Source organism: Tasmannia lanceolata, unplaced genomic scaffold (assembly GCF_043159265.1).
Source record: "Tasmannia lanceolata isolate RefF3 unplaced genomic scaffold, GAP_Taslan_0.1 ptg000015l, whole genome shotgun sequence".
Classification (NCBI taxonomy): domain Eukaryota; kingdom Viridiplantae; phylum Streptophyta; class Magnoliopsida; order Canellales; family Winteraceae; genus Tasmannia; species Tasmannia lanceolata.
The window spans coordinates 35,840,558-35,865,848 of record NW_027518692.1 but is presented as its reverse complement, the minus strand read 5'-3'; the positions used below and the strand labels follow the sequence as shown (position 1 = coordinate 35,865,848).

General features: G+C 38.8%; 2 protein-coding genes and 2 long non-coding RNA genes across 4 annotated transcripts; all 4 read left to right on the top strand.

Annotated features, from left to right (window-relative positions):
- The first annotated feature begins 2,671 nt into the window (after positions 1 to 2,671).
- On the top strand, positions 2,672 to 3,960 carry LOC143891650 (uncharacterized). The gene is made up of 3 exons (XR_013255419.1): positions 2,672 to 2,826; positions 3,007 to 3,141; positions 3,730 to 3,960. It is a non-coding gene; the product is annotated as an uncharacterized LOC143891650 (long non-coding RNA).
- A 7,897-nt stretch (positions 3,961 to 11,857) lies between these two features.
- Positions 11,858 to 13,197, top strand: LOC143891651 (uncharacterized). Its single transcript, XR_013255420.1, has 3 exons — positions 11,858 to 12,039; positions 12,244 to 12,378; positions 12,967 to 13,197. It is a non-coding gene; the product is annotated as an uncharacterized LOC143891651 (long non-coding RNA).
- A 3,358-nt stretch (positions 13,198 to 16,555) lies between these two features.
- LOC143846920 (protein kinase PINOID 2-like) lies at positions 16,556 to 19,311 on the top strand. Its single transcript, XM_077355532.1, has 2 exons — positions 16,556 to 17,807; positions 18,389 to 19,311. Exons 1-2 carry the CDS (start codon positions 17,233 to 17,235, stop codon positions 19,203 to 19,205), a joined length of 1,392 nt encoding a protein of 463 aa, XP_077211647.1. The 5' UTR covers positions 16,556 to 17,232; the 3' UTR covers positions 19,206 to 19,311.
- Positions 19,312 to 22,715: 3,404 nt separating this feature from the next.
- On the top strand, positions 22,716 to 24,629 carry LOC143891969 (uncharacterized). The gene is made up of 3 exons (XM_077396455.1): positions 22,716 to 23,970; positions 24,122 to 24,461; positions 24,572 to 24,629. The coding sequence occupies exons 1-3, from the start codon at positions 22,716 to 22,718 to the stop codon at positions 24,627 to 24,629; spliced, it is 1,653 nt and encodes a 550-aa protein (XP_077252570.1).
- Positions 24,630 to 25,291: the final 662 nt, after the last annotated feature.

Below are 25,291 nucleotides of genomic sequence, written 5' to 3'. Positions count from 1 at the left end.
TTGTGCCTCTAAAAAGAAAAGAAATTAGGACAGCTCTAAAAACTCCTTTCTAACATATCGCACCTAAACTCCAATCCCATTTGCCCAACCAAATTTATTTAATTAAGACTACTCTTTTCCTCCTTTTTGTTCTTGGCAAGGAAGGGAATTTGCAAAGCTGAAACTAGAAGGGAACTGGGTAAGAATATGAACTTACAGAATTTTGGCAATTGTTCGTGATGAAGATCCACCCAAGATTTTGGCAATTGTTCGTGATGAAGATCCACCCAACCGTAGTTGATCTCAAGAATATGAGGTCTTGTAGGCCTTGATTCTTGGACACAAGGTTATGGCAACAAGATGGTGGAAAGTAGTTTATTTACCGGCCGCAATAACAGTTTGCAGAGGTTTCTAGGACTGTTTTGCAATGGCTTCTAGGACTGTTTTGCAATGGTTTCTAGGACTGTTTTGCAATGGCTTCTAGGACTGTTTTGCAATGGTTCTAAAGTGGTGTGGAATTTGGTCTTGTAGGAGAGTTATAAGCATCCCAATGTAGGAGAGTTACAAGCATCCCAATGGCCTCAAACACCACCTATATTCCTTCTTTCTAAAGCCCACAACAACTACATCCAACACTTATATTTCTTCTTTCTAAAGCCCACAACAACTAACCTTCATCAACACCACCCCTTTCTAATTTTCACAACAACTAACCTTCATCAACACCTCCCCTTTCTAAAGCCCACAACAACTAACCTTCATCAATTGTAGAGAAGAGAGTGGAGAGAAAAGGTTCTGGAGAGAAAAAGTTGTAGAGAAGAAAGTGGAGAGAAAAGGTTGTAGAGTGAAGAGAAAAGCCTCGCAAGGTTCCCAACATCCCACACATTTCTTTCTCTTTTTAATATTGAAATGATTGCTACCTTATGATTTAATATTGAAGAATATTGAAAAGATAGAGATTCCTAATCTTTTCAATATTGAAATCATTGCTACCTTATGATTGAATATTGAAGAATATTGAAATGATTGCTACCTTATTTGATTCTTATCTTATTTTATACAATGTCAAATTTAATAGCACCCTTTACTATTTTTAATAAAAATAAGTTAGGATTGAATATTGAAGAATATTGAAATTATTGCTACCTTATTTGATTCTTATCTTATTTTATACAATGCCAACTTTAACTTTAATTCATTGATGATAATAGCACCCTATCTTATTTTATAAAATACATCTTAAATCCATTTGATATTAACACCCATTTCAAAGAAAATTTACAAGCTTTATTTGATACTAACACCCATTTCTAGCAATTAATCTTGGCTTGATTTTTGATAATGACACCCATTATAAATTTTATACCAAAATACTTGGGACCGGGTATTACAATTTTCTTTCTGTATTTGATTAGATCAAGCATAATGGTCTAGTGGCGGTGTATTCCTCCTGGTTGGATGACTAATTATCATCAAATTGGAGCATAACAGTTCCATATTGTGAAGTTTTAGATGTTTTGTATCTTTTCATTTTCTGTTTGAGCCTCCCAATTCTATTGAGAAGCTATGGTTGCTGAGGTTTGGAGAAGGGTTCTTATTTAGTGGTCAAAACAGAACATCTATTTTTCTATTTGCATTCTGACTCAGAGTGGTTTTCTTCCACAATTCCATTGATTAGAATATATCCTTCTATGTTTATCTTTTTTACTTTATGTTTATCCCTTAAATGATCCATGTAAGTACTAATTAGGTTGAGTGTAATCATCTAAGACTAGTGAAATCAGAGAATTTAATATGGTATTAGAGCAAGTCGATCGGACACCGTCCTGATCAGTACAGATTCGTTCTCAAACGCTAGGGATGGTGGTACTTTTGTTATTTTATAAATAATTCTTCTCTTATGAAAAAAGTAAAAGAAATGGACTGATAAAAAAGTGGGGGTGTGGATACTTGCAATAAAATGAGCAATCGTGTACATTCAAGTTCTTTGATTGATTGTTAACATTGTTCAATTAAATTAAGGGTTTGATTTGGGGAGATGATATATTCGCACCCCCTATAGGATAATATGCACGCTTTTTAAAGTGAATTGCGGGCAGCCTTTAATGTTTTTTGACGTCAATTCACGTTAAAAAGTGGTGCGAATTATCCTACAGGGGGTGCGAATAAATCATCGCCCTTGATTTATTGTTATTTACAACGTGGGCCACACAGTTGAGGGGTGCTGATCATTCTTTCATTTTGAGGGTGGGTCTAGATCAGGCTTCGTTTCCATTTAATCTAATATGATTCTTGATTTATATTTATTTAAACTTTGATAATATGGGCAAACTCACCATGTATATATTGTTAAGTAGCAGTTATAATTCTCAAAAGGTGGCCATTGGCTAAAAGCATATGCGGCAAGTTGAGTTCGTGCCTATTAACAAAACATTCTCCATGTAACTCTGCAACTATTCAACTATAGAAGAGACATTTTAGCCATTTATCACTCACAATTGACCATCTCTCTCTCTTACCCCCGTTTAACCAACTTATTGAAGTATTCATCCTGCTATGCCTGGTCAAAAGGGAAGATTTGGTTTCCTACTTAACCATCAGGTGTCCACCTGTCAAAATCTCAGCCTTATGTGGAAGACACGAGTCTGTGATCGGGTAAGGTACCACAATCAATAAATTCCGTTTAGAGAAGAGCACTTTGCTTCATCACTTGTGCTTGATAGAGAGTGTTTTATTCTCTGCTCCAATTGCTTTGTTATTTGTTGATTTGATTAAGGAACAACTATATCAATGTCCAACTCTCAGGATATCCGATACAAGGCTGGCCAAGCTATGGGCCATGCCGAGGCGAGTCTTCCCTCGCTTTTCTCTTTTTCCTATTGTTTGATTTCATGCAAATATGTTACAAGAGAAAAATTTAAGATGGAGCCAAATTGGGTTTGGTTTAGAACTTGGGTCCTATAAAGATTTTCATATTATTTTGTTACAAAATTAAGTCTATTTTTCTTTATTCGTTTATGACTTTAGGTGAAGAAAGATCAGATGGCAGACAAGGCATCTGAAGCTGCTCAGACAGTGAAAGACAAGGCAGGCCAAGCTGCCCATTCAACTCAAGAGTCTTGCCACGAGGGCAAGGAGCAAGCCTCCGGCTTCATTCAACAGGTATTCTTCTATATCCAAAAGACAATTACATTTAGGCCACGTTTGGATACCTCATGTATTTGTAATTGGATTTGGATTTGAGTTTTGGATACAAAATACATCAATTATTCTCATGCTCATGTTGTACGAGCGAGAGAGAGAGAGAGAGAGAGAGAGAGAGAGAGAGAGAGAGAGAGAGAGACGTCTCGCTGCTGCAGCAACAAGGTCTAGAAGCAGCAAGGGTAAGGTAATTGCCACAAATACTGTTTCAAATAATGTCTTGTAGAACAGATTTGAAAATCGGATTTCTTTTCACTGTTGTAGCTGATTTGGAAATCTAAGGATCTGATCCAGTTCCAGATCTCAACCGCAAATGTGAGAAATCCAAATCTAAATCTTGTGGGTATCTAGGCGTGGCCTTACATAAAAATCTCGTAATGATTATTTCACTGTAATTAGATTGTTTGTTTTCTATCATGAGGTGGCTGTTTTGAACTATATCACATCATTTACAATACACTCAAGGCATGTTGCATGTAAGCTATTTTAGACATCCATATATAAGGTAATAATTAATTTAATATTTTATTTGTTATTGTTGTGTTGTAGACTGGTGAGCAAGTGAAGAACATGGCACAAGGAGCTGCTGATGCGGTGAAGAACACTCTAGGCACGGGAGACAACAATAATACTACTGCTAGGCGCTAGAAAATGGCCATATTTCCTTCCATTTGATGTTTATTTCCATGTTTTTGTGGGATTTGATGCTCTTCCTTTGGACCTCGCCTTATTATTTTTGTGAATAAAAAAGAGAGAGCTCTCAGCACTCTCATTTTCATTTGTTTTATTTACTAAAAAGGGATTCTCCTATAGATAAGACAAGGACTTGCTAGGAATCATCACAGAAGGCATTTAGCGGATTTCGCGGATGGTCTGTTGCATGAGCTTATTTCCTTCAAGGCAAAAGGCTTTTCACGGCTGGTCTGTCGCACTTCAGACCAGATGGAAAAGCCTTTTGCGATGGACCTTAGCAAATCCCTTATTTTAATAGCTACAAAATAGCTTGCGAATTTGCGTAGGCACCCTAGAAGAAATAAATAATTAACATATGAGAAAAAATTTGAATTAATATTGATTTTGCTAAGGAAAACAATTATTGGAGGAATGATAGAATGAAGGGCTCGCTTGTAAAAATAAGCTCCAAGGGCGCCTCCTATTGGTTGATTTTTGCAAAGTCAACACGTTTCCCACTTTTTAGGTGTATTTCCACTTTTTTAGGCTGCTTCACTTTGCAAAAATCCACCAATAGGGGCGGCCTTGGAGCTGATTTTTTCAAGAGCACCCTTCATTCTCTCATTCCTCCAATTATTGTGCATGGACCACTCCCATGTCAATGAATATTCATGAGCCAACCTAGCTATCGCACTCTTGTTCCACTCTCACAAGTCTAGACCGCATGAGAATGAAATCTGGACTTGGCATTGGACCTGGACCCATGGGGTTATCTTTTGATGGCCCATACTATAAAAGAACCAGATGACCAAGCACTCTGACGAAGACTAGAAGAGGAAAAAATGTCCTTAACGTGCACGAAATTGTGGGAGGATGTTTGATTAACCATGCATTGTCTACGAAGAGCGAAGAGATGATATGGGGCTTCTTCTTGGCGAGCATAATTCCTCTCGTTTTGGTAGTTTTGACCTAGATAGAGCCACCCCATTTATACTCATATTTTCAGCCACGTTTTTTTTTTTTTTTTTTTGATGTTTGAGTTCCAAGGGTCTGGTGGGGTTGAGAAATTATTGCGGCAATGGAATTGGAAAGTCATGATTATGTGTCATTTGGTTGTTTTTTGAAATCCAAGTGTGTATGAGTTGTTTCTATTTTGTATTTTGACCCTATCTGATTTTATCATGTGTTTTGGTTCAGAGTTGGGAATCTATGTGTAGTTTTTTTGAGACTAATTGAATTGCATTGCCACGTATTGCTTTTGTATATTACACATTTTTGGTATCTTATGTATTCTAAGGTTTTGGTTTCTTGGCTGCGGTTGAGATTTGTGAAATTATCCTGGGAATGGATCTTGGAAATTGTGATTCTGCCCCTGGGCTGTCTTTTTCATTTTTTGTTTGTTTTTGTATACATGTGATTGTGGGTGGCTATGCACAATGTTTTTTTTTTGTGTGTGTCATATGTATTGGATAACTTGGGATGAGTTGAATTGAATTTTGGGTCATTTTTATGTAACTCGGTCCGAGCCTCTTCACTGACCCAATGAACCCGACCGAACCTATGTGACCGACCCGACAATTAGATTGTAATTAGCACTAAAAAGAAGGTTTTTAATTTACCCGAACCCGAACCTTGGACAACGGGCTCCGGCCGGCCCGGCAAGACGAGGCGTGTGCGTGCGTGTGTGTTTTGAATATGAATTTGTGTTCATATAAAACCAAGGCACCCAACAAATTCCAAAGCCCCTTGAAGGCCCACGCCTTTCTCCAAATCTTTATCTTATATGGATGAGTTTTTCCTTCTCCACGAGCAATGTATTTTAAACACAAAGGCAAGCCTACTGAAGCTGACGTTAAGGTCTATACAGCTTTCTTGAAGTCTTTCTTTTGGGGGGGGGGGGGGGGTCGAATGCTAGAAGCCAATCGAGCATGAGAAAAAGACATCTTTGCCTTTTCAACTCATTTTTGAATTAAAATTTCTAACATGGAGTCTATGTCATGGTTTATAGCATAGCTCGTTTAATTATGACCACTTAAATATCACTACTGCTAGTGCTATTAGATAATTTATCATCTTTTAGGAATTTCAGACTCCAGACCATTAGATTCTGAAACAGTGAACCTATGAAGCAAGTCTTTGGTTTCAAACATGTTTGAAAAAGTTATATTATTGTAGCCATCCCATTCTTGTTTTCCTAGTGTACAAAAAACAGTAAAATGTGGTGAAAAATATTTGAAAAGATTGGGTGGTTTCCATGTGTGTTCGGCTAAAGGGAATTACCCTCATTGCAGTTAACATCAAATACGGTCAAAATGAATTGGTTGCCTCACTTCTTTTTGTATATGAATTCTATTGGTTGCTTGGTAGCGCGGATTCAAGCATCGAGCTCATTTTGTATTTGTTATCATGCAATCTTGCCGTTTACTAATTGAGGGATACTGAATCACACTTGAACGATGACATGCACCCTTTTCCAAGTGCTACAAACCAATATATTTAGACATGTACATATTGCTGAGTATGAATTGGTTAGACCATTTTTTAGCAACATAATTGAAGCTTCTCATGCAAAAAACCAAACTAGTGGCAACAGAATTTGTTATTGTGCATTAAATAAATAGAGAAAACGCATATTCTCAGCATCCTAACTTTGATAAATTTAGTGGTAATGCTATTTATTTAATGGAAATTTAGGAAAGGGAATTGAAGGTGTGCCCTACCACTCTCCATAAAAGTTGTTTGAAAGGCAAATTTGGAAAAGACATCTCCCTTTCTCTCCTATAAAAACCCTAATGTCCAATGCGTTGGAGAAACAACCAAAATAACTTTTTATCGCAAGAGGGTGATGCAATTGTAGAATCAGGTGCTTCTATTGATTTTTTATTTTTTATTTGTCTTTTTACTCTAATAAAGTAAAAGGTCATTACCTTAAAGAGTTAAAGAGAAAATACAATGTCATATGCTCATTTGTGTGCAAGGATGCTTAGCATACCATGGTCTTAAGAAAGAAGAATTGTACAATGCAATGCATTGCTTGCAAGGATGGGGATTTAGTCCCATGCTCTGTAACCTCTAACGTAGCCAAGATTTGGAGCATCCAAGCTCCCCCAAGGGTTTGTGTATTTGCATGTGCGGCAATTTTAGAAAGGATACAGACAATCGACTTTTTGAGGAAGCAAAAGGTGCTATCGTCGATCAAGGTGCTCTATGCTTACAAGCGGGGGAAACGGTGGATCATTTATTGTTATATTGCAAGGTAGCAAGAGAGGTGTGGAGTAGACTGTTATCAAGATTTGGTGTAGCGTGGGTCTTCCCAGCCAAACTAGCGGAATTGCCAGAAAATTGGGAATGGACTCCGTGGAAGGAAAAAGGAAAGATCCTATGGAAGGTAGCATTTCTTGCTACTTTATGGGTTCTATGGAAAGAGAGAAACGCACAGGTTTTCGAAGGAGTATCAAAGAGATTTCTGTTCCTATTTAATAAGATGATTGCAATCACAATATCTTGGATGAGAACCCTCCCTAGCTTTGCATTTGTCTTTGCATATGATCTATGGTATGGTTGGAGAGTAATTTGCAATGGAGCTAGGGAAGACCCCAAAGTGGATCAAGTGTGGGAGCCACCCGTCTAGGGACTATTGAAACTTAATTTTGACGGCTCAAGTATGAGAAACCCGGGTCCATCCTGAATAGGGGGAGTATTAAGAGATGACCAAGGAAATGTCATTTGGGCCTATTCGGGACCAATAGGTATCTCGGATGCAAATGTGGCGGAAGTGCGGGCCATACACCATGGAATTAAACTTCTAAGCAATGTTGAATTGGAAAAGGTGGAGATAGAAGGAGACTCAAAGAATGTAATTAGGTGGTTCAATGGAACTCATTCATTTTCATGGAGATTTGCAGCTTTTTTCGATGAAATTTAGGATAATATTGGAGGATCCCAAATAGTTGCTTATCATGTCAAGCGAAGCGCAAATGGCGTAGCGGATAAGCTAGCTAAAGATGGGGTATCCAGAGAAAGTTTGGAGCGTTTTGATTATCTCCCTCCTTGATATTTCTTTTGTTTCCTTTTTCGATCTTGTATTATCTGTATTGACCATCTCGGTCTTCTTTCGTTGTTAATAGTATTATCTACCATTAAAAAATAAAAATGGACACAGTGGGGCGCACATCGACGCAGCTGTTAGGAGAAGTCTAGGTTTATATTTTTAAACCTAGACTTCAGTATAGCTTTCAGCATAGCGCATTCAACTGAATAGTAACTTCAGAGTACCATCATACTTTCTGTTACAGTCAAGATTGGCATTGTAGGCTTCAGTATGGGTGCAGCCGTTGCCCTATACTCTGCCAGTTGTTGTGCTCATGGGTGATGGCAATGGTAATCCATACCCACTCAACCTAAGTGCAGTCGTTTGTCTAAGCGGTTGGCTTCCATGTTCAAGGTACGTTACTTCTTTCCATCTCAATCAAGTTCATACATTTCATTGACGGGGTTTCGCCATGTCTATATCGCCGTCTTATTTGGAGTGCCTATCTTTATCAGTCAATAACTGGTCTTCTCTTAACACTAAATTACGGGGGTTATTGGCAGTTACTTGGCCTTGCGAAATAGTGTCTGAAGGTCCTGATATATAAGCCATATTGGACCTTTCTAGATAATATATTCTATATCAGCCATATTGGACCTCTTGTGCCTTTCCAACCTTTGTCTTTCTAGATAGCATATTATAATACAGTTGAACAATGAAAATAGATGGCGAGTGCATGATCGAATTGATCGGGTCATGTAGAAACAATGTTCAAATCTCTCGGTATGTAAGGATGCCTCAGCTGCATTCATCCCTACACATCACCTTTAGTAATGATAAACAGCTTGTCTTGCCGTGACCTTATCTTGGATTTTCAAAACTTCTGTCTTTCCATCCCGGCAGGAGCAGAGAACCCGTCGCTTTCATGACTGTGATACATGAGGCTATGTGGGAGTCGGAATAGGATACCGATATATCGACCGATTTCAGCCGATATATTATCGGGAATATTCTGAAATTACAATTATTAAAATATGGTAGTGTCACAGTTTAGCAATGCAGCTTTCTATTATATTTTACAACTGTAATTTTAGCTCATGTTCATCACTGTTAGCATAATTATCATATTTTCTAGTTGGACATGGAAAACCATTGGGTCATATTGTATACTACTCAATCTCCATTTTGATTGAAATGTGCATTAAGTTAAAAAAAAAAAAATGTCAATTGAGTAACATCTTTTTTGAGCCTCCATCATTTCCAAAAATGTGTCGGGTTACGCTTTTATCATATAGCATTGTTTTACTGCAAAGGATCGATGTTGACATGATAGTTAGCGAATTATTGTAGTGTACATAGTTACTTTTTATAATGATGTAAGTATGCCTTACAACCCAAAGTTATACATATAGAATCCATATGTTACTGTAGAAACTGTTATGGATATAGGGATTGTGAGCTTCTTATTTTCTCTCACAGGGGATGATGTAGTCCTTTATAAACATGGAGAAAAATCTGCACAGGTTTTAACTTCAACCGGATTTTGGAATCTCGGATTCAAAACTTACAATGGGTACCTAAGAAGTTTCTTTTACCCTTCGAGACTTATTTTGTGTGTTTTTTTTTTTGTTAAAATTACATGCCTAAATTTAGCACATAAACAATTTGTTTAGAGAAACTGGGAACTGTGCAGGCTTGGACATTACACGGTCCCTGAAGAGATGCAAATAGCACTACCATTGTCCACTTTCAAATAATAGTGAGGAAGGGATGCAAGAAAGGGAAAACATAGTGTTATCTATAGGGAATATATATGGATAGTAAAAATAGTTGTGGGTTTGGGTATATGTTGTAGTGGCATTGATCTACAGATTCCCTTTTGCTCCTCTTCCCTCTTGAAACAGAAACCTTGAAATATATATGCCTTTATATAACTTGGCTTCTTGGCACCTTGATGGGATCTGTGTTGGTGAATCTGATTATCATTCATGATATTAGATTCTGTTACTCACACAGGGGTCATTGGCATACAATTTGCAATTTATTGAATTGAGATTTCAATTGAATAAGTTATATTCAATAGGTTTTCTCAAAGAAGGCTTTTGGTGCTTGATCCTCATGGGCTTGTCTTTGTTATTTGTTTGAATTGAGTTTGTTACATGTTGTTAAGATGGGGTGTGATTAATGATTCTCAAATCATTGACCATTGCAATGTGGTATTTTTTGATTGACAGCCTGTTATGCTCCCTTCTATTAGGTGTAATTGATATCTGTATAATTTTCTTTCTGTATTTGATTAGATCAAGCATAATAGTTTAGTGGCGGCGTATTCCTCCTGGTTGGATGACTAATTATCATCAAATTGGAGCATAACAGTTCCATTTTGTGCAGTTTTAGATGTTTTGTATCTTTTCATTTTCTGTTTGAGCCTCCCAATTCTATTGAGAAGCTATGGTTGCTGAGGTTTGGAGAAGGGTTCTTATTTAGTGGTCAATACAGAACATCTATTTTTCTATTTTAATTCTGACTCAGAGTGGTTTTCTTCCACAATTCCATTGATTAGAATATATCCTTCTATGTTTATCTTTTTTACTTTATGTTTATCCCTTAAATGATCCATGTAAGTACTAATTAGGTTGAGTGTAACCATCTAAGACTAGTGAAATTAGAAAATTTAATATGGTATCAGAGCAAGTCAATCTGACATCGTCCTGATCAGTACAGATTGGTTCTGAAACGCTAGGGATGGTGGTACTTTTGTAATTTTATAAATAATTCTTCTCTTATGAAATAAGTAAAAGAAATGGACTGTTAAAAAAGTGGGGGCGTGGATACTTGCAATAAAATGAGTAATCCTGTACATTCAAGTTCTTTGATTGATTGTTAATATTGTTCAATTAAATTAAGGTTTTGATTTGGGGAGATGATAAATTGGCACCCCCTGTGGGATAATATGCACCCCTTTTAAATAGGGGTGCAACTTGGGTCGGGTCGGGTTGAGCTTTTGCTAAAAAATGAATTGGAATCAACCCCAACCCGACCCGATTTTAAGGTAAAAGGTCAACCCGAATTCCAAAAAATCGACCCGATTTGCACCCCTACTTTTAAAGTGAATTGCGGGCAGCCTTTAATGTTTTTTGACGTCAATTCACGTTAGAAAGGGGTGCGAATTATCCTACAGGGGGTGCGAATAAATCATTGCCCTTGATTTGTTGTTATTTACAATGTGGGCCACACAGTTGAGGGGTTCTGGTCATTCTGTCATTTTGAGGGTGGGTCTAGATGAGGCTTCGTTTCCATTTCATCTATTATCATTCTTGATTCATATTTATTTAAGCTTTGATAATATGGGCAAACTCACCATGTACATATATGAGAAATTATATGATGCCCGACCGTGAAGCAAGGTGATACGTCAGAGGTATCACCCTTGATATTTGATCCACCAGCAGCCTATCAAATATCAACGGTGGTACCGCTTTGATGATGGGCATCATATAAAAACTCGTTCATATATATGCTGAAGTTGCTGTTATAATTCTCAAAAGGTGACCATTGGCTAAAAGCATATACGGCAAGTTGAGTTCGTGCCTATTAACAAAACATTGTTATGCCTGTATCATCTGCCTAAAACAGTGTCATAATTTTCTTGTGTAGAATTGATACAGATACTATTGAATTTTAAATCAAGCATAATCTTTGAAGATAAAAAACCTGACCAAAATAAATAAATAATTTCTCCATGTACCTCTGCAGCTATTCAACCATGGAAGAGACATTTTAGCCATTTATCACTCACAATTGACCATCTCTCCCTCTCTCTCTCATCCCCCATATAACCAATTTATTGAAGCATTCATCATGCTATTCCTGGTCAAAAGGGAAGATTTGGCTTCCTAATTAATCATCAGGTGCCCACCTGTCAAAATCTCAGCATTATATGGAAGACACGAGTCTGTGATCAGGTAAGGCACCACAATCAATAAATTCCGTTTAGAGAAGAGCACTTGGCTTCATCACTTGCGCTTGATAGAGATTGTTTTATTCTCTGCTCCAATTACTTTGTTATTTGTTGATTTGATTAAGGAACAAGTCTACCAATGTCCAATTCTCAGGATATCCGATACAAGGCTGGCCAAGCTATGGGCCATGCCGAGGCGAGTCTTCCCTCCCTTTTCTCTTATTTCTCTTCTTCTTCTTCTTCTTCTTCCTATTGTTTGATTCCATGCACATATGTTACAAGAGAAAAATTTAAGATGGAGCCAAATTGGGTTTGGTTTAGAACTTGGGTCCTATAAAGATTTCCACATTATTTTGTTACAAAATTAAGTCTGTTTTTCTTTATTCATTTATGATTTTAGGTGAAGAAAGATCAGATGGCAGACAAGGCATCTGAAACTGCTCAGACAGTGAAAGACAAGGCAAGCCAAGCTGCCCAGTCAACTCAAGAGTCTTGCCACGAGGGCAAGGAGCAAGCCTCTGGCTTCATTCAACAGGTATTCCTTCTATATCCAAAAGACAATTACATTTAGGCCACGTTTGGATACCTCATGCTTCTGTATTTGTATTTGGATTTGGGTTTGAGTTTTGGATACAAAATACATCAATTATCCTCATGCTCATGTTGTATGAGAGAGAGAGAGAGAGAGAGAGAGAGAGAGAGAGAGAGAGAGAGGACGTCTCGCTGCTGCAGCAACAAGGTCTAGGAGCAGCAAGGGTAAGGTAATTGCCACAAATATTGATTTTCAAATAATGTCTTGGAGAACAGATTTGAAAATCAGATTTCTTTTCACTGTTGTAGCTGATTTGGAAATCTAAGGATATGATCGAGTTCCAAATCTCAACCGCAAATGTGAGAAATCCAAATGTAAATCTTGTGGGTATCTAGGCGCGGCCTTACATAAATCTTGTAATGATTATTTCACTGTAATTAGATTGTTTGTTTTCTATCATGAGGTGGCTGTTTTGAACTATATCACATCATTTACAAAACACTCAAGGCATGTTGCATGTAAGCTATTTTAGACATCCATATATAAGGTAATAATTAATTTAATATTTTATTTGTTATTGTTTTGTTGTAGACTGGTGAGCAAGTGACGAACATGGCACAAGGAGCTGCTGATGCCGTGAAGAACACTCTAGGCATGGGAGACAACAATAATACTACCACTAGGCGCTAGAAAATGGCCATATTTCCTTCCATTTGATGTTTATTTCCATGTTTTTGAAGGATTTGATGCTCTTCCTTCGGACCTCGCCTTATTATTTTTGTGAATAAAAAAGAGAGAGCTCTCAGCACTCTCATTTTCATTTGTTTTATTTACTTAAAAGGGATTCTCCTATAGATAAGACAAGGACTTGCTAGGAACCATCGCAGAAGGCATTTTGTGGATGGTCTGTTACATGAGAGAGCAGCCACATATGCTCACTTTTCAACAGATTTTGTCTTTATACATTAGATGGCTGCTCTCTCATGCAACAGACCATCCGTGAAATGCCTTCTGTGAGTGTCATTAATAAAACAGCGGAGTGAGCTTATTTCCTTCAATGCAATTGTTTTTTATTTTAATAGCTACAAAATAGCTTGTGAATTTGCTTAGGCAGTCCAAAATAAATAAACAATTACATATGAGAAATAAATTGAATTATTATTGATTTTGCTAAGGAAAACAATTATTGGAGGAATGATAGAATGAAGGGCGCCCCTATTAGTTGATTTTTGCAAAGTTAACACGTTTCCCACTTTTTAGGCGCATTTCCACTTTTTTAGGCCACTTCACTTTGCAAAAATCCACCAATGGGGGCGGCCTTGGAGCTGATTTTGCAGTTGACATCAAATACGGTCAAAATGAATTGGTTGCCTCACTTCTTTTTGTATATGAATTCTATTGGTTGCTTGGTAGCGCGGATTCAAGCATCGAGCTGATTTTGTATTTGTTATCATGCAATCTTGCCTTTTACTAATTGAGGGATACTGAATCACACTTGAACGATGACATGCACGCTTTTCCAAGTGCTACAAACCAATATATTTAGACATGTACATATTTGCTGATACATTTCAATGTTATCAACTTGAACTCAGAAACACTGCATAATATGTGAAAGGGAAATGATTAATCTTCCTCTTTATTTACCAGGGCTTCCCCCTGTAGTGGATTTATATCCAAGGAAAATAAATAATCATGTAAACAGTGATCCTTTCTACTCATCGTATTTTTATTGGTTAAGATGCTTCTTGGTTTCCTGCATTCTTTTTATTGATTTTCTACATGATCCTCTGATGGTTATCTGAATTCAAAAGACCCGGATTTTGCTTAATTTTTTTTTGAAAGGTAACTGAATTTTATTCCAAATCAAAAGTCATTACAAGAAGGGGACAAGAGGTCCCCCGGATGATAAATCAACCATCTCAACATACATTGTCCGACCGCGAGAGTAAAAGCACAGGCCAATCCAAATAGATTAATGGAGTTCAATTCTCTGATTTTTCTTAATTTTTCCCATGCCCCCCCCAACAACAATAACAGACACGAGCTCGCAGGTGCTTGACTTATTAAACTTATGAATTCGCAAATAAAGAATAAATAAAAAAGCTTAATAAAAAAAAACAAAATAAATGTCTTGGACCCCATGGCTTGGAACTGCCCATGATGGATGCTTTCCCAGACAAATACGATATATCATGAAGTTGGAAGACCAGATACAGTTCTCAAGTAGATGCTGATAAAAGGCCTTTAAAATGGGGCCCTCCACTGAAATTTATGTTATATAGTGTGTGATTTAGAATACCATTTTTGGGTCTTCCTTATTTCTTTATTCTTGGTGTGGGGTGTCAGGTTGGCCATGTTTGTGTACTGTTTCTGCAGATAATTGAAAGAGGACTCTACAGTTTGGATATGATTGTTGCCATGAAACTTTCCTTCTCAGAATATGTTCCTTTATTTGCTTCCTTGTTTCGGTTGTGAATTAAATTAGGGAGATGATATTTTCACCCCCGCTTGCATTAACAGTATATTTTCATGCCAAACTTCACCCGTTTGAAGTTCACCTTTCTGACAAAATTGCATGCTATTTCATACAAAGATCAGCTCAATTCTGGGCTTTGGTAAGGTGCTTTTTCTAGGCCTTGGTGTGTCCATCTGGCCACGTGTATGGTAGAGATGCACCACACATGATATAATTTCTTCAATAAGAATAATAATAGAAGCATCAACTGATTTCCATTTAAATGCGATCACATTGATTATGCTAACTCCAACCCCCACAAAGTTACCCAAAAAAAAAAAAAAATTACTATTAGTGACTGATTATCTTATAAATGAAGGATATGAAAGATGGGTTGTTGGGTGTTGGAAAGATGGGTAGGAAGAAAGTGTCTATGGGCAAGGGATGGAGTTTTGGGTTTCCCAATACATTTGTTTCTCTGTGTTGCTGCCATGTTTGCTGGGTCTGCTGCTAGAATTGCAACCAAAAGGGGGAAAGATAAGATCCTATAGAGAAAAGAGAGAGAATGGAAGAAAAGACTCAACATATTAAAAATACAATGACAACTCTGGATTCAAATCCTCTCAACGACTAGGGAAGATTCGATATGATCTCCCTACTAAATCAATTCCCAATTTTCCACCCCATGTCACGAGTGTCATGTAGACCATCACCTATTGCAATAGTGTAATCACATGCAAAGCGTGGGGCATTTGTCACTAACAAATGTGCCAATTTTTTGAGCAGGGGCTATTGAGGATTGTATACTTGGTTTCACATTCCTAGTTATTGGACTAAAGTAGTCCCAAAATATAGTAAAATAAAAGAAATAGACAGTAAATTGATTCAATATTCTAAGCTAAATTTGGGAATATCAGTAAAATGATTCACGCCCCATGGAAAGCTTACAAAAATATCTCAAAAAAAGGGGGGGAGGAAAGAAAGAAAAGGACAACTACTTTTAGAGGTGGAAATTAATGAACGTAACTTGGCTGAGGTCGAGGTCTAAGGAACTTTCCTCAGACCCCTTCCTAATAGTCTAATAGCAAGGGGTGTGGAAATATCAATTACTTCTGAAAATTAAAAGTAAGAATGAAATTGATTTTTCCACACCCCACACTCCTCAGACCCCGACCCGAGCCAAGTTTTGTTCGAAATTAATGTGACACGGGTACTGCATGAAGCAACAAAATACTACTTTTTCAGGGTCTAATAACCAATATGGCACTAGCCTTGGAATGGTAATGGTATGAAGCAACAAGCAAACCCGTTGGTACGGGATTATAGATAAAATGACCAAATTACTCCCTTATTTATTAAACCCAATGTTTATCTAGGAACCAGGGGTGGCACTTTAAATTTCATTAATAAGAAAAAAAAGTTACAATAGAGGAAGACATAGAACCTTGCCTTTAACCCAACAAGATACAGAAAAAATATTATTTAGTGCTAAGCCAGATTACTTGCTTCTTCGTTTTCTTGACAAGAAAAACTGAAGTTATTTCATGATACTTTTATGTCTTATCTCAAATTGTGTTTTGTAAACATAGCTCCATGAGAGGGGGAGAGTAGTGGTAATTTGTAGATATTTTCTGTCACTATTATGAATATAAGAAAATTGCAGTGGCATTACCATTATATCAAAGAATTCTGATGGTTTTTTTTTTTTATGGGCATATTGGGATTAGGCATGACCCCTACGAGAATGTAAAGAGGAAAAATATTACAGTGAGTATTGAGAACTACACTAGAGTCCTTACACAATATCTAAGAGAGCAGATGGAATAGATACCAGATCAATATACATCCCTTTACATGGACAATCAATAAAATAAAGGCGGCCCAGTGCACGAGGCTCCGCCATTGCGGGGTCTGGGGAGGGCTAGATGTACGCAGCCTTACCCCTGCTTTGCAACGAGGCTATGTGAAACAACCAGTTACTTCAAAGTTTCCGTGACTCGAACCAGCGACCACCAGGTCACAATGGAGCAAACTTACCGTTGCGCCAAAGCTCGCCCTCTTTTACATGACAATCAATCTTAGTAAAAAAATCAGCTTCTCCGTTTGCTTCTCTCCATGTGTGGGATACTTTCCCGTGCAAGAATGAGTCAAGGAGGCATCTAATCTTTACCCGTAAGGGTCGAGCCTGCCATGGGCACCCAAATTCTGATGGTATTTTATTCGGTTGTTGATGGTATTTTGGTAAGTTTACCTAATCAGATAAATGTCGTGTGAGCTACTGGAAGAAAGAAAGTGTACGTCTTTATGGGAGTCACTTGATGTTTCTATATATATTAAGGCTTAAGAATGCTACAGCTTAAGCTCTTGCAAGTGAGTGAGTGAGTGGCATACAATTAAGCATGGGAACGAGTCGTGAAGAATCCGACTACGACAGTAGCTGCTCTTCGATCTTGGCAAGGGATTCCGGCGGCCATGGGTGGATCTCCGACGTCAGCTTCAGTAGCTCCACAAGCTCCATCTCCCTCTCTTCTTCTTCTTATGATACCATCATTGCTTCATCATGGTGTGGTAACAAACCACACAAGGCAAACCAAGCCCATTGGGAGGCCATGAGGCGGCTCCGGGGTCAACAAGTTGGACTCGACCAATTTCAACTCCTTCATCGCCTCGGAAGGGGTGATCTCGGCAGCGTATACTTGTGTCGCCAAAGAAATCCGGTAGTCGGGTTGCCGGAATGCTTGTATGCCATGAAGGTTGTTGATAGAGAAGCACTCTCAGTTAGGAATAAATTACAGAGAGCTGACATGGAGAAGGAAATCTTGGGTATGCTTGATCATCCTTTCTTACCAACCCTTTATGCCCATTTCCATGCTTCTCACTACTCTTGTCTTGTTATGGAGTTCTGCCCTGGTGGTGATTTGCACGCCCTTCGTCAACGCCAACAGGGGAAACGCTTCAATCTTTCTTCAACTAAGTATGTCTTTCTCTCACTATTTATTATATTTTGGGTGTTAAGAGGTGTTCATCCTCTTCAGTTTTATGTTTTTGTGAAACAACAAATTAGTCCAAAAGCTAAATTTGTTAGAGCTTGTGTTATTTAATCATTCATACTTCAACACTCCCCCTACTGTTTGACCCTCTTTTGGGTTGGCAGTACATGTGGATTTTAAATATTATTGGGTTTTGAACCTCCCTCATACGTATCATGTAAAACAACCAATTACTCGAAAAGCTTAAGCTATTAGACTTCGTGTTGGGCTCCTCTTTCGGGTTCGCAGTACACATTGATTTTAAATATTAAGGAGTTGTTAGGTTTTGAACGCATGACCTGTGGTGAGGCAAATGCCTTCATATCATATGAAACAACCAATTACTCAAAAGCTTAAGCTATTATTGTTATTTAATCCGTTATACTTTTAACACTTTTCTGGATTTTGTTAATAATTAATTTATAAGAGGGTATTTCTCGTTTTTTTTTTTTTTTTTTTTTTTTTGCTTTTTTATATTTTAAGTACTTTTACCATAGAACTGAAGTGGCTAATACATATGATATAGATTCTACGCAGCGGAGGTTCTGTTGGCTCTTGAGTACCTCCATATGATGGGAATTGTTTACCGGGACCTTAAGCCCGAGAATGTGCTCGTTAGAGAAGATGGCCACATAATGCTCTCCGACTTCGATCTCTCTCTCAAATGTGATGTCGTCCCTAAGCTCCTCATAGTCATGGATGATCCCAAGGGCATGGAGAAGACCATCAAGAAGGGTTCCACCCCTTCATGCACTGCACCCATGCGACCCTTGCTCTCTTGCTTCTCCACGTCTAAGAAAGCGACGATCAAGAGGGAATTGCCAGAGCTCGACTCTGAATTGGTCGCCGAACCCATCAATGCTCGATCAAAGTCCTTCGTGGGCACACACGAGTACCTCGCACCGGAGGTGATCTCGGGGTCGGGCCATGGGAGTGCTGTGGATTGGTGGACTCTTGGGGTGTTCTTGTTTGAGCTCTTGTATGGGACAACACCATTCAAAGGTGAAAGTAATGACAGGACTCTCATTAACATAATTAAGCAGCCACTGAATTTCCCTAGGATTGTTTTAAATAGTAAGGATTTGGAAGAGATGGGGAAGGTTCAAGACCTCATAAGCAAGCTTCTCGTGAAGAATCCTAAGAAGAGGATAGGGAGCTTCAAGGGTTCTGCTGAGATCAAAAGGCATGACTTCTTTAAGGGTGTGAATTGGGCTTTGATTAGATCAGTGAGGCCTCCTGAGGTCCCCAAAGCCAAGATTAGGAGAGCACTCATTCCAAAGCTTAGCAACAAAAAGAGAGATGCAACATATCAGATTCCTCAGCAGCACTTCGACTATTTTTAAGTGTAAATAAATTAATAGGGAGCATAATTCATGTGGTGATGCTAGAGCAATGTAACTTCACTCTCTTCTCTTCTCTCACTAATGGAATAGAAAACCCATGATAGAGTTTTATTCACTTCATTCTATAGTGCATTCTTGTTTGGGTAGTTGAAAAATCCATTTCATTCTACCCTAGTTATTAGTAAAAAGACAAACAAGAAAGAACAGTAAAAAAAAAATCAGATTACTAGATTCCACATCTCGTCTTATACCCTGTTTGTTTCTCAAACAAACAATTGGTTCTCAAAATCCAAAACAAACAGGGCCTTAACTTAAAAGAAAAAGAGAAAGACCCATCACTGTCCACTTCTCCTTTTCATTAATGCTTGGAAGTTCATATGATGACTCTGAAGAATGCGGTGTACCTGTGCTACCTTTGGTTTGCACTGATGAAAAAAAAAGAAGAGAAAATGTCAGTATTTGCCTTTTCTTCTTTTAGTTACCATATTCACACTGCATTATAGGAATTGTGTAATACCCGGTCCCAAGTATTTGGGTAATTATCCTTATCAAAGTGAACATATGATTTTTTTTTATAATGGGTGTCATTATAAAAAATTAAGCCAAGATTAATTGTTAGAAATGGGTGTTAGTATCAAATAAAAGTTGTGAATTTTCTTTGATATGGGTAATAATATCAAATGGATGAAGGTTAGTTGGTTAAATTAGGAATCAAATATGCAATCATTTTCAATATTTTATCTTAAGGTAGCAATCATTTCAATATTGAAAAAGAAAGAAATGTGTGGGATGTTTGGAACCTTGCGAGGCTACAACCTTTTCTCTCCACTCTACAACCTTTTCTCTCCACTCTCTTCTCTACAACTTTCTCACCACAACCTTTTCTCTCCACTCTCTTGCCTACAACTTTTTCTCTCCACTCTCTTCTCTCATTGGATGAAGGTTAGTTGTTGTGGGATTTAGAAAGGGGTGGTGTTGATGAAGGTTAGTAGTTGTGGGCTTTAGAAAGGGGTGGTGTTGATGAAGATTAGTTGTTGTGGGCTTTAGAAAGGGGTGGTGTTGATGAAGGTTAGTTGTTGTGGGCTTTAGAAAGAAGAAATATAGGTGTTGGATGTAGTTGTTGTGGGCTTTAGAAAGAAGAAATATAGGTGTTGGATGTAGTTGTTGTGGGCTTTAGAAAGAGGGAATATAGGTGGTGTTTGAGGCCATTGAGATGCTTGTAACTCTCCTACATTGGGATGCTTGTAACTCTCCTACAAGACCAAGTTCTACACCACTTTAGAACCATTGCAAAACAGTCCTAGAAGCCTTGCAAAACAGTCCTAGAAGCCCTTGCAAAACAGTCCTAGAAGCCATTGCAAAACAGTCCTAGAAGCCATTGCAAAACAGTCCTAGAAACCTCTGCAAATTGCTATTGCTGCCGGTAAATAAACTACTTTCCATCATCTTGTTGCCATAACCTTGTGTCCAAGAATCAAGGCCTACAAGACCTCATATTCCATCACATATGTCTTGAGATCAACTACGGTTGGGTGGATCTTCATCACGAATAATTGCCAAAATTCTGTAAGTTCATATTCTTACTCAGTCACCTTCTAGTTTCAGCTTTGCAAATTCCCTTCCTTGACAAGAACAAAAAGGAGGAAAAGAGTAGTCTTAATTAAATAAATTTGGTTGAGCAAATGGGATTGGAGTTTAGGTGCGAATAAATTTGGTTGAGCAAATGGGATTGGAGTTTAGGTGCGATGTGTTAGAAATGAGTTTTTAGAGCCGTCCTAATTTCTTTTCTTTTTAGAGGCACAATCAAATATGAAATCTTATTTAATAGGGACTGTTACACATTAGGATAGTTAAATGACCTTGGTTTACTTACTAATGTGAAGGGGAAAAAGAGGAGTTTTTGTCAACGTCAACGTCGTCCTAGAGAAAACAAAACAAAGTCAGAAATTCGTGCAAGAGGTAGGTGATCCTACCCTATGTCAGTGTATTATCAAATAATTACATTAGCTAAGTTGAAAGCTTTCTATTTCAATTTTTGCATATCTACTTTGACTTGGAACTTCTTTTGGAGAAGATTTTTACTGAACGTTTTTTTTAGTATGTCATTCTACATAGTTGAATATCATTATGCATGGTATCCTTTAGTCTTGACATGTTTTCATCCCTATACATAAAAAGCTTTATGAAGAACATGATTTAGAAAACTAGAATTCATGAAGCAACAATTTGAAAAGCACTTTGTTTACGATATGTTTTCGTAGATTTGAAATGAGGGAAGTTCCCTATGGCTTGAAGCGTTACAAATTTATGGCATGGTATTGCAAACATTAAAATTGCTTCTCTCTATAATTGCATACAGTCTTGGTATGGAATGGATTCCGCCAGTAAGGTTGATCTCTGGTGGGGATCTAGTGCCCAACCTACCAGTGGGTGAGTACACTGGACGTGATCACGTAGACCGGTCAAATTTTATCTACCCGTAAGGTTGATCTCGGGCGGCCAGTAGGGAGTCCTCTGGCTATTGATATTGTGACATTGCGCACTTTTGGACCTGTGAGTCCTGCGAACGAGTGTTCGCCTTGGGTTACGCTACTTGCCAATAAGGTTGGAAATTGGCCACAGAGAAGACTGTTATGTTTGAAAATATATTACTGTTAAGTATTTGATTTCCAAGTGGAAAAATGCAAAATCAAGTGTTTGAAAATATATATTCTTGTCATTGATTTCCAAGTGAAAAACTGCATAACCGAGTGGTTGGAACTGTTTTGTAAAAACATGTATTTTTCTTATATAGCTTATGTAGAAATGATCTTTTTAATTCTTATCAATTTCTGCATTGGCTAAATTTTATGGCATGCTACGTCTTTTCCGCACAAGTTTGTTTTTGTTTTCCTATTAGCTGGCTTGGATTTGGAAAACCGGCTGGGCTGTTAGCTCATTATGTGGTTTAACAAATTTCAGATACAGAGGAGCGGCAGTAGATTTGCTGAGATCAGGCACTTGGATTGGAGCCTAGGAGATTTGTTCTTTATTTCATTGTTCCAATTTAGAAACCTTTGATATTTTATTAAGGTGATTGTCTTGAAATAATTATTGTTGGATTTAGACTTATGGACCTAATCTATATTTGTATTTCATTATGAGACTAAAATTTCCGCATTTATTAGTTACTCTGATTGTTGAGAATAGTTGATCGAAAAAGGAGCCTTGCATGCTTGTGGGGGCGACCCTATGGGCGTGCGGCGGCTGTCACGTGCGCCTTACCTAGAATTATGGGTTCGGGGCGTGACAGTAAAGTGGTATCAGAGCAATAGGTTTAAGAACCGGTAGGACCTTAGGCAAAGGCAAATTGTATTTTTACTACAGGACCTTAGGCAAAGGCAAATTGTATTTTTACTACTTAGGTAAAGGCAAATTGTATTTTTACAATTTTTACTACTTACCTTCCGATTAGATGTAGGTATTTTATAATCTAGAGCCTTACTAGTGTTTGCTATTGTTGGGATAGGTATGGCTCGTACCAAGAGAATGACTGACCTTGCTCGTAGCACGACCCGACTTCAGCGAAACCCTATACCGGCTCCAGTGCAGCCAAATCAGGCGCAAGAGGAGGAGCCTCCCACCCCTATCATCCATACTGCAGAGGGAGGGACTCATCAGGAAGAGCAAGGGTTACCCCGATTAGAGCGGATGATGGAGACTTTGGTTGGGGTGGTGACCCAACAGCAGCAGCAGCCTCAGCATCATCCGCCACAGGTCGAGCCTCGTCAGCAGAATAGGATGACCGAGTTTCGGAGGATGGCCAATACATTTGGAGGGACCACTGATCCTCTCGTGGCTGATGAATGGTTGCAAGAGACCGAGAAAATCTTTGAATTTCTGGGGATGGCAGAGCCGGACAAAGTAGTAGCTGCCACGTTCATGCTTAGAGGAAGTGCAGATGCTTGGTGGAAGATGGAGAAGCGTGTCAGGGGGAGCGCTATCATTGCATGGGATGAATTCTCTACAGCTTTCTATGACAAATATTTTCCTGATAGTGTGAGGATTCTTAAGGAAAATGATTTTTTCAATTTAAAGCAAGGGAACAGATCTGTCATAGATTATGAGGCAGAGTTTACGAGATTGGGGATGTTTGCACCCATATCGGTCATGGAGGACGACGGGCTTCTTGCTCGCCGTTTCCAAGACGGACTCAGGGAGCCTATCAGGCATCGAGTAAAAGATTTCCAGCTTAAAACCTATGCAGATGTGTTGAGTAAGGCTTTACAGGTTGAGGAAGGAGTCATCAGGTCCCAACAGCATAGGGACCAGCAGAAGAAGAGATTCAGGGCAGGAGGTCAGCAGGATGGCCAGATTTCAGGAGAGCCATCTAAGAGGCCTAATTCCTACCGCCAGGGAGGTGGATCACAGCAGAGGTCAGGCAACCATCGCCCGCAGCATCAGAGTGCTGGTCAGAGGTCTAGCTTGTGTGCCAAATGCAAGAAACATCATGCAGAAAAGGATTGCCCATGGATCACTGGGGCATGTTTTGAGTGTGGCCAGTTGGGTCACAAGGTAGCAGATTGTCCTCGGAAGAGAAATTTTCAGTTTTCAGGAGCACCCCCAGCAGCGCGAGTTCCGCCCACAGGAGAGAATCGGGCACCTCCAGCGGTGCGAGTCCCGCCCACAGGAGAGAATCAGGCATGGAATAAGAAGCAGAGGATCCCAAGCCGAGTCTATGCACTAACCGAGCAGGACGCTATGGCCTCTAATGCAGTGGTGACAGGTATGTCATTAGTTAGTTGTTGATATTCTTATTCATATAAATGTCTATAAAATTTCAACGTATTGCATTTTGATGTTTGCTTAGTTAATAGTGGGAATAGGTTAACCTATGTTTGCTTAGTTAATAGTGGGAATGGGTTAACCTATGACAGGTACCCTTCCAATAGCTTCGGTCTATGCATGTGTATTATTTGATTCGGGTGCCTCACATTCTTTTATATCATCCCGGTTTGTTGTGAAGCATGGATTAGTTCATGAGCCTTTAGATGTAGAGTTATGTGTAGACACACCTGTAGGAGGTAGCCTGATTACCGACAGGATTTGCAAGTCGTGTGCAGTGAAGATCGGTGACAGGGAGTTACCCGCTGATTTGGTAGTCTTGGAGATGAAGGATTTTGATGTTATTCTTGGGATGGATTGGCTGGCTGCTAATCATGCCAGCCTAGACTGTCACAGTAAGTTAGTGACTTTTCAGATGCCAGGACAGCGAAGGTTCAGTTTTATTGGTAGTCCTGGTGGTGCGCCCACCCAAATCATTTCGGCTTGCAAGGCTAGCAGATTGTTAAGGAAGGGTTGTGAGGGATTTCTTGCCTCTATATCAGAAGTCAGTCAGGAGGCCCTCAGGCTAGAGGACATCACAATTGTACGAGACTTCCCTGATGTATTCCCTGAAGACTTGCCGGGGTTGCCTCCAGATAGAGAGATCGAATTCTCCATTGATCTTGTACCTAGCACGTGTCCCATTTCTAAGGCTCCCTATCGAATGGCTCCAGTAGAGCTTAAGGAGTTGAGTGGGCAGTTGCAAGAACTTCTTGATAAGGGGTTGATCAGACCTAGTGTTTCTCCTTGGGGTGCACCAGTGCTATTTGTGAAGAAGAAAGATGGGAGTATGCGGTTGTGCATCGATTATAGAGAGCTAAACAAGGTAACTGTGAGAAATAAGTATCCATTGCCCAGGATCGAGGATCTATTTGATCAGTTACAGGGGTCTAAAGTATTCTCTAAGATCGATCTTCGCTCGGGTTACCATCAGTTGAAGATCAAGCCAGAAGATGTGCCCAAGTCAGCTTTCAGGACTAGATATGGACACTACGAGTTCTTAGTGTTGCCATTTGGTTTGACTAACGCACCCGCGGCATTTATGGATTTGATGAATAGGGTGTTCAAGCCATTCTTAGACAGATTTGTAGTAGTGTTCATAGATGACATCCTAATCTACTCAAAGAGCCATGAAGAGCATGAAAATCACTTAAGGCAGGTGTTGCAGGTATTGAGAGCAGAGCAGCTATATGCGAAATTCAAGAAGTGTGAGTTTTGGCTTG

What these genes read in the sequence shown, in the direction of transcription:
- LOC143846920 (XM_077355532.1), top strand. Translation starts at nt 17,233, where the DNA reads ATGGGAACGAGTCGTGAAGAATCCGACTACGACAGTAGCTGCTCTTCG. An exon ending in TTCAATCTTTCTTCAACTAA is followed by an intron (nt 17,808 to 18,388) that starts GTATGTCTTTCT and finishes CATATGATATAG; the next exon opens with ATTCTACGCAGCGGAGGTTC.
- LOC143891969 (XM_077396455.1), top strand. Translation starts at nt 22,716, where the DNA reads ATGGCTCGTACCAAGAGAATGACTGACCTTGCTCGTAGCACGACCCGA. An exon ending in CTCTAATGCAGTGGTGACAG is followed by an intron (nt 23,971 to 24,121) that starts GTATGTCATTAG and finishes AACCTATGACAG; the next exon opens with GTACCCTTCCAATAGCTTCG. An exon ending in CAGATGCCAGGACAGCGAAG is followed by an intron (nt 24,462 to 24,571) that starts GTTCAGTTTTAT and finishes CCTCTATATCAG; the next exon opens with AAGTCAGTCAGGAGGCCCTC.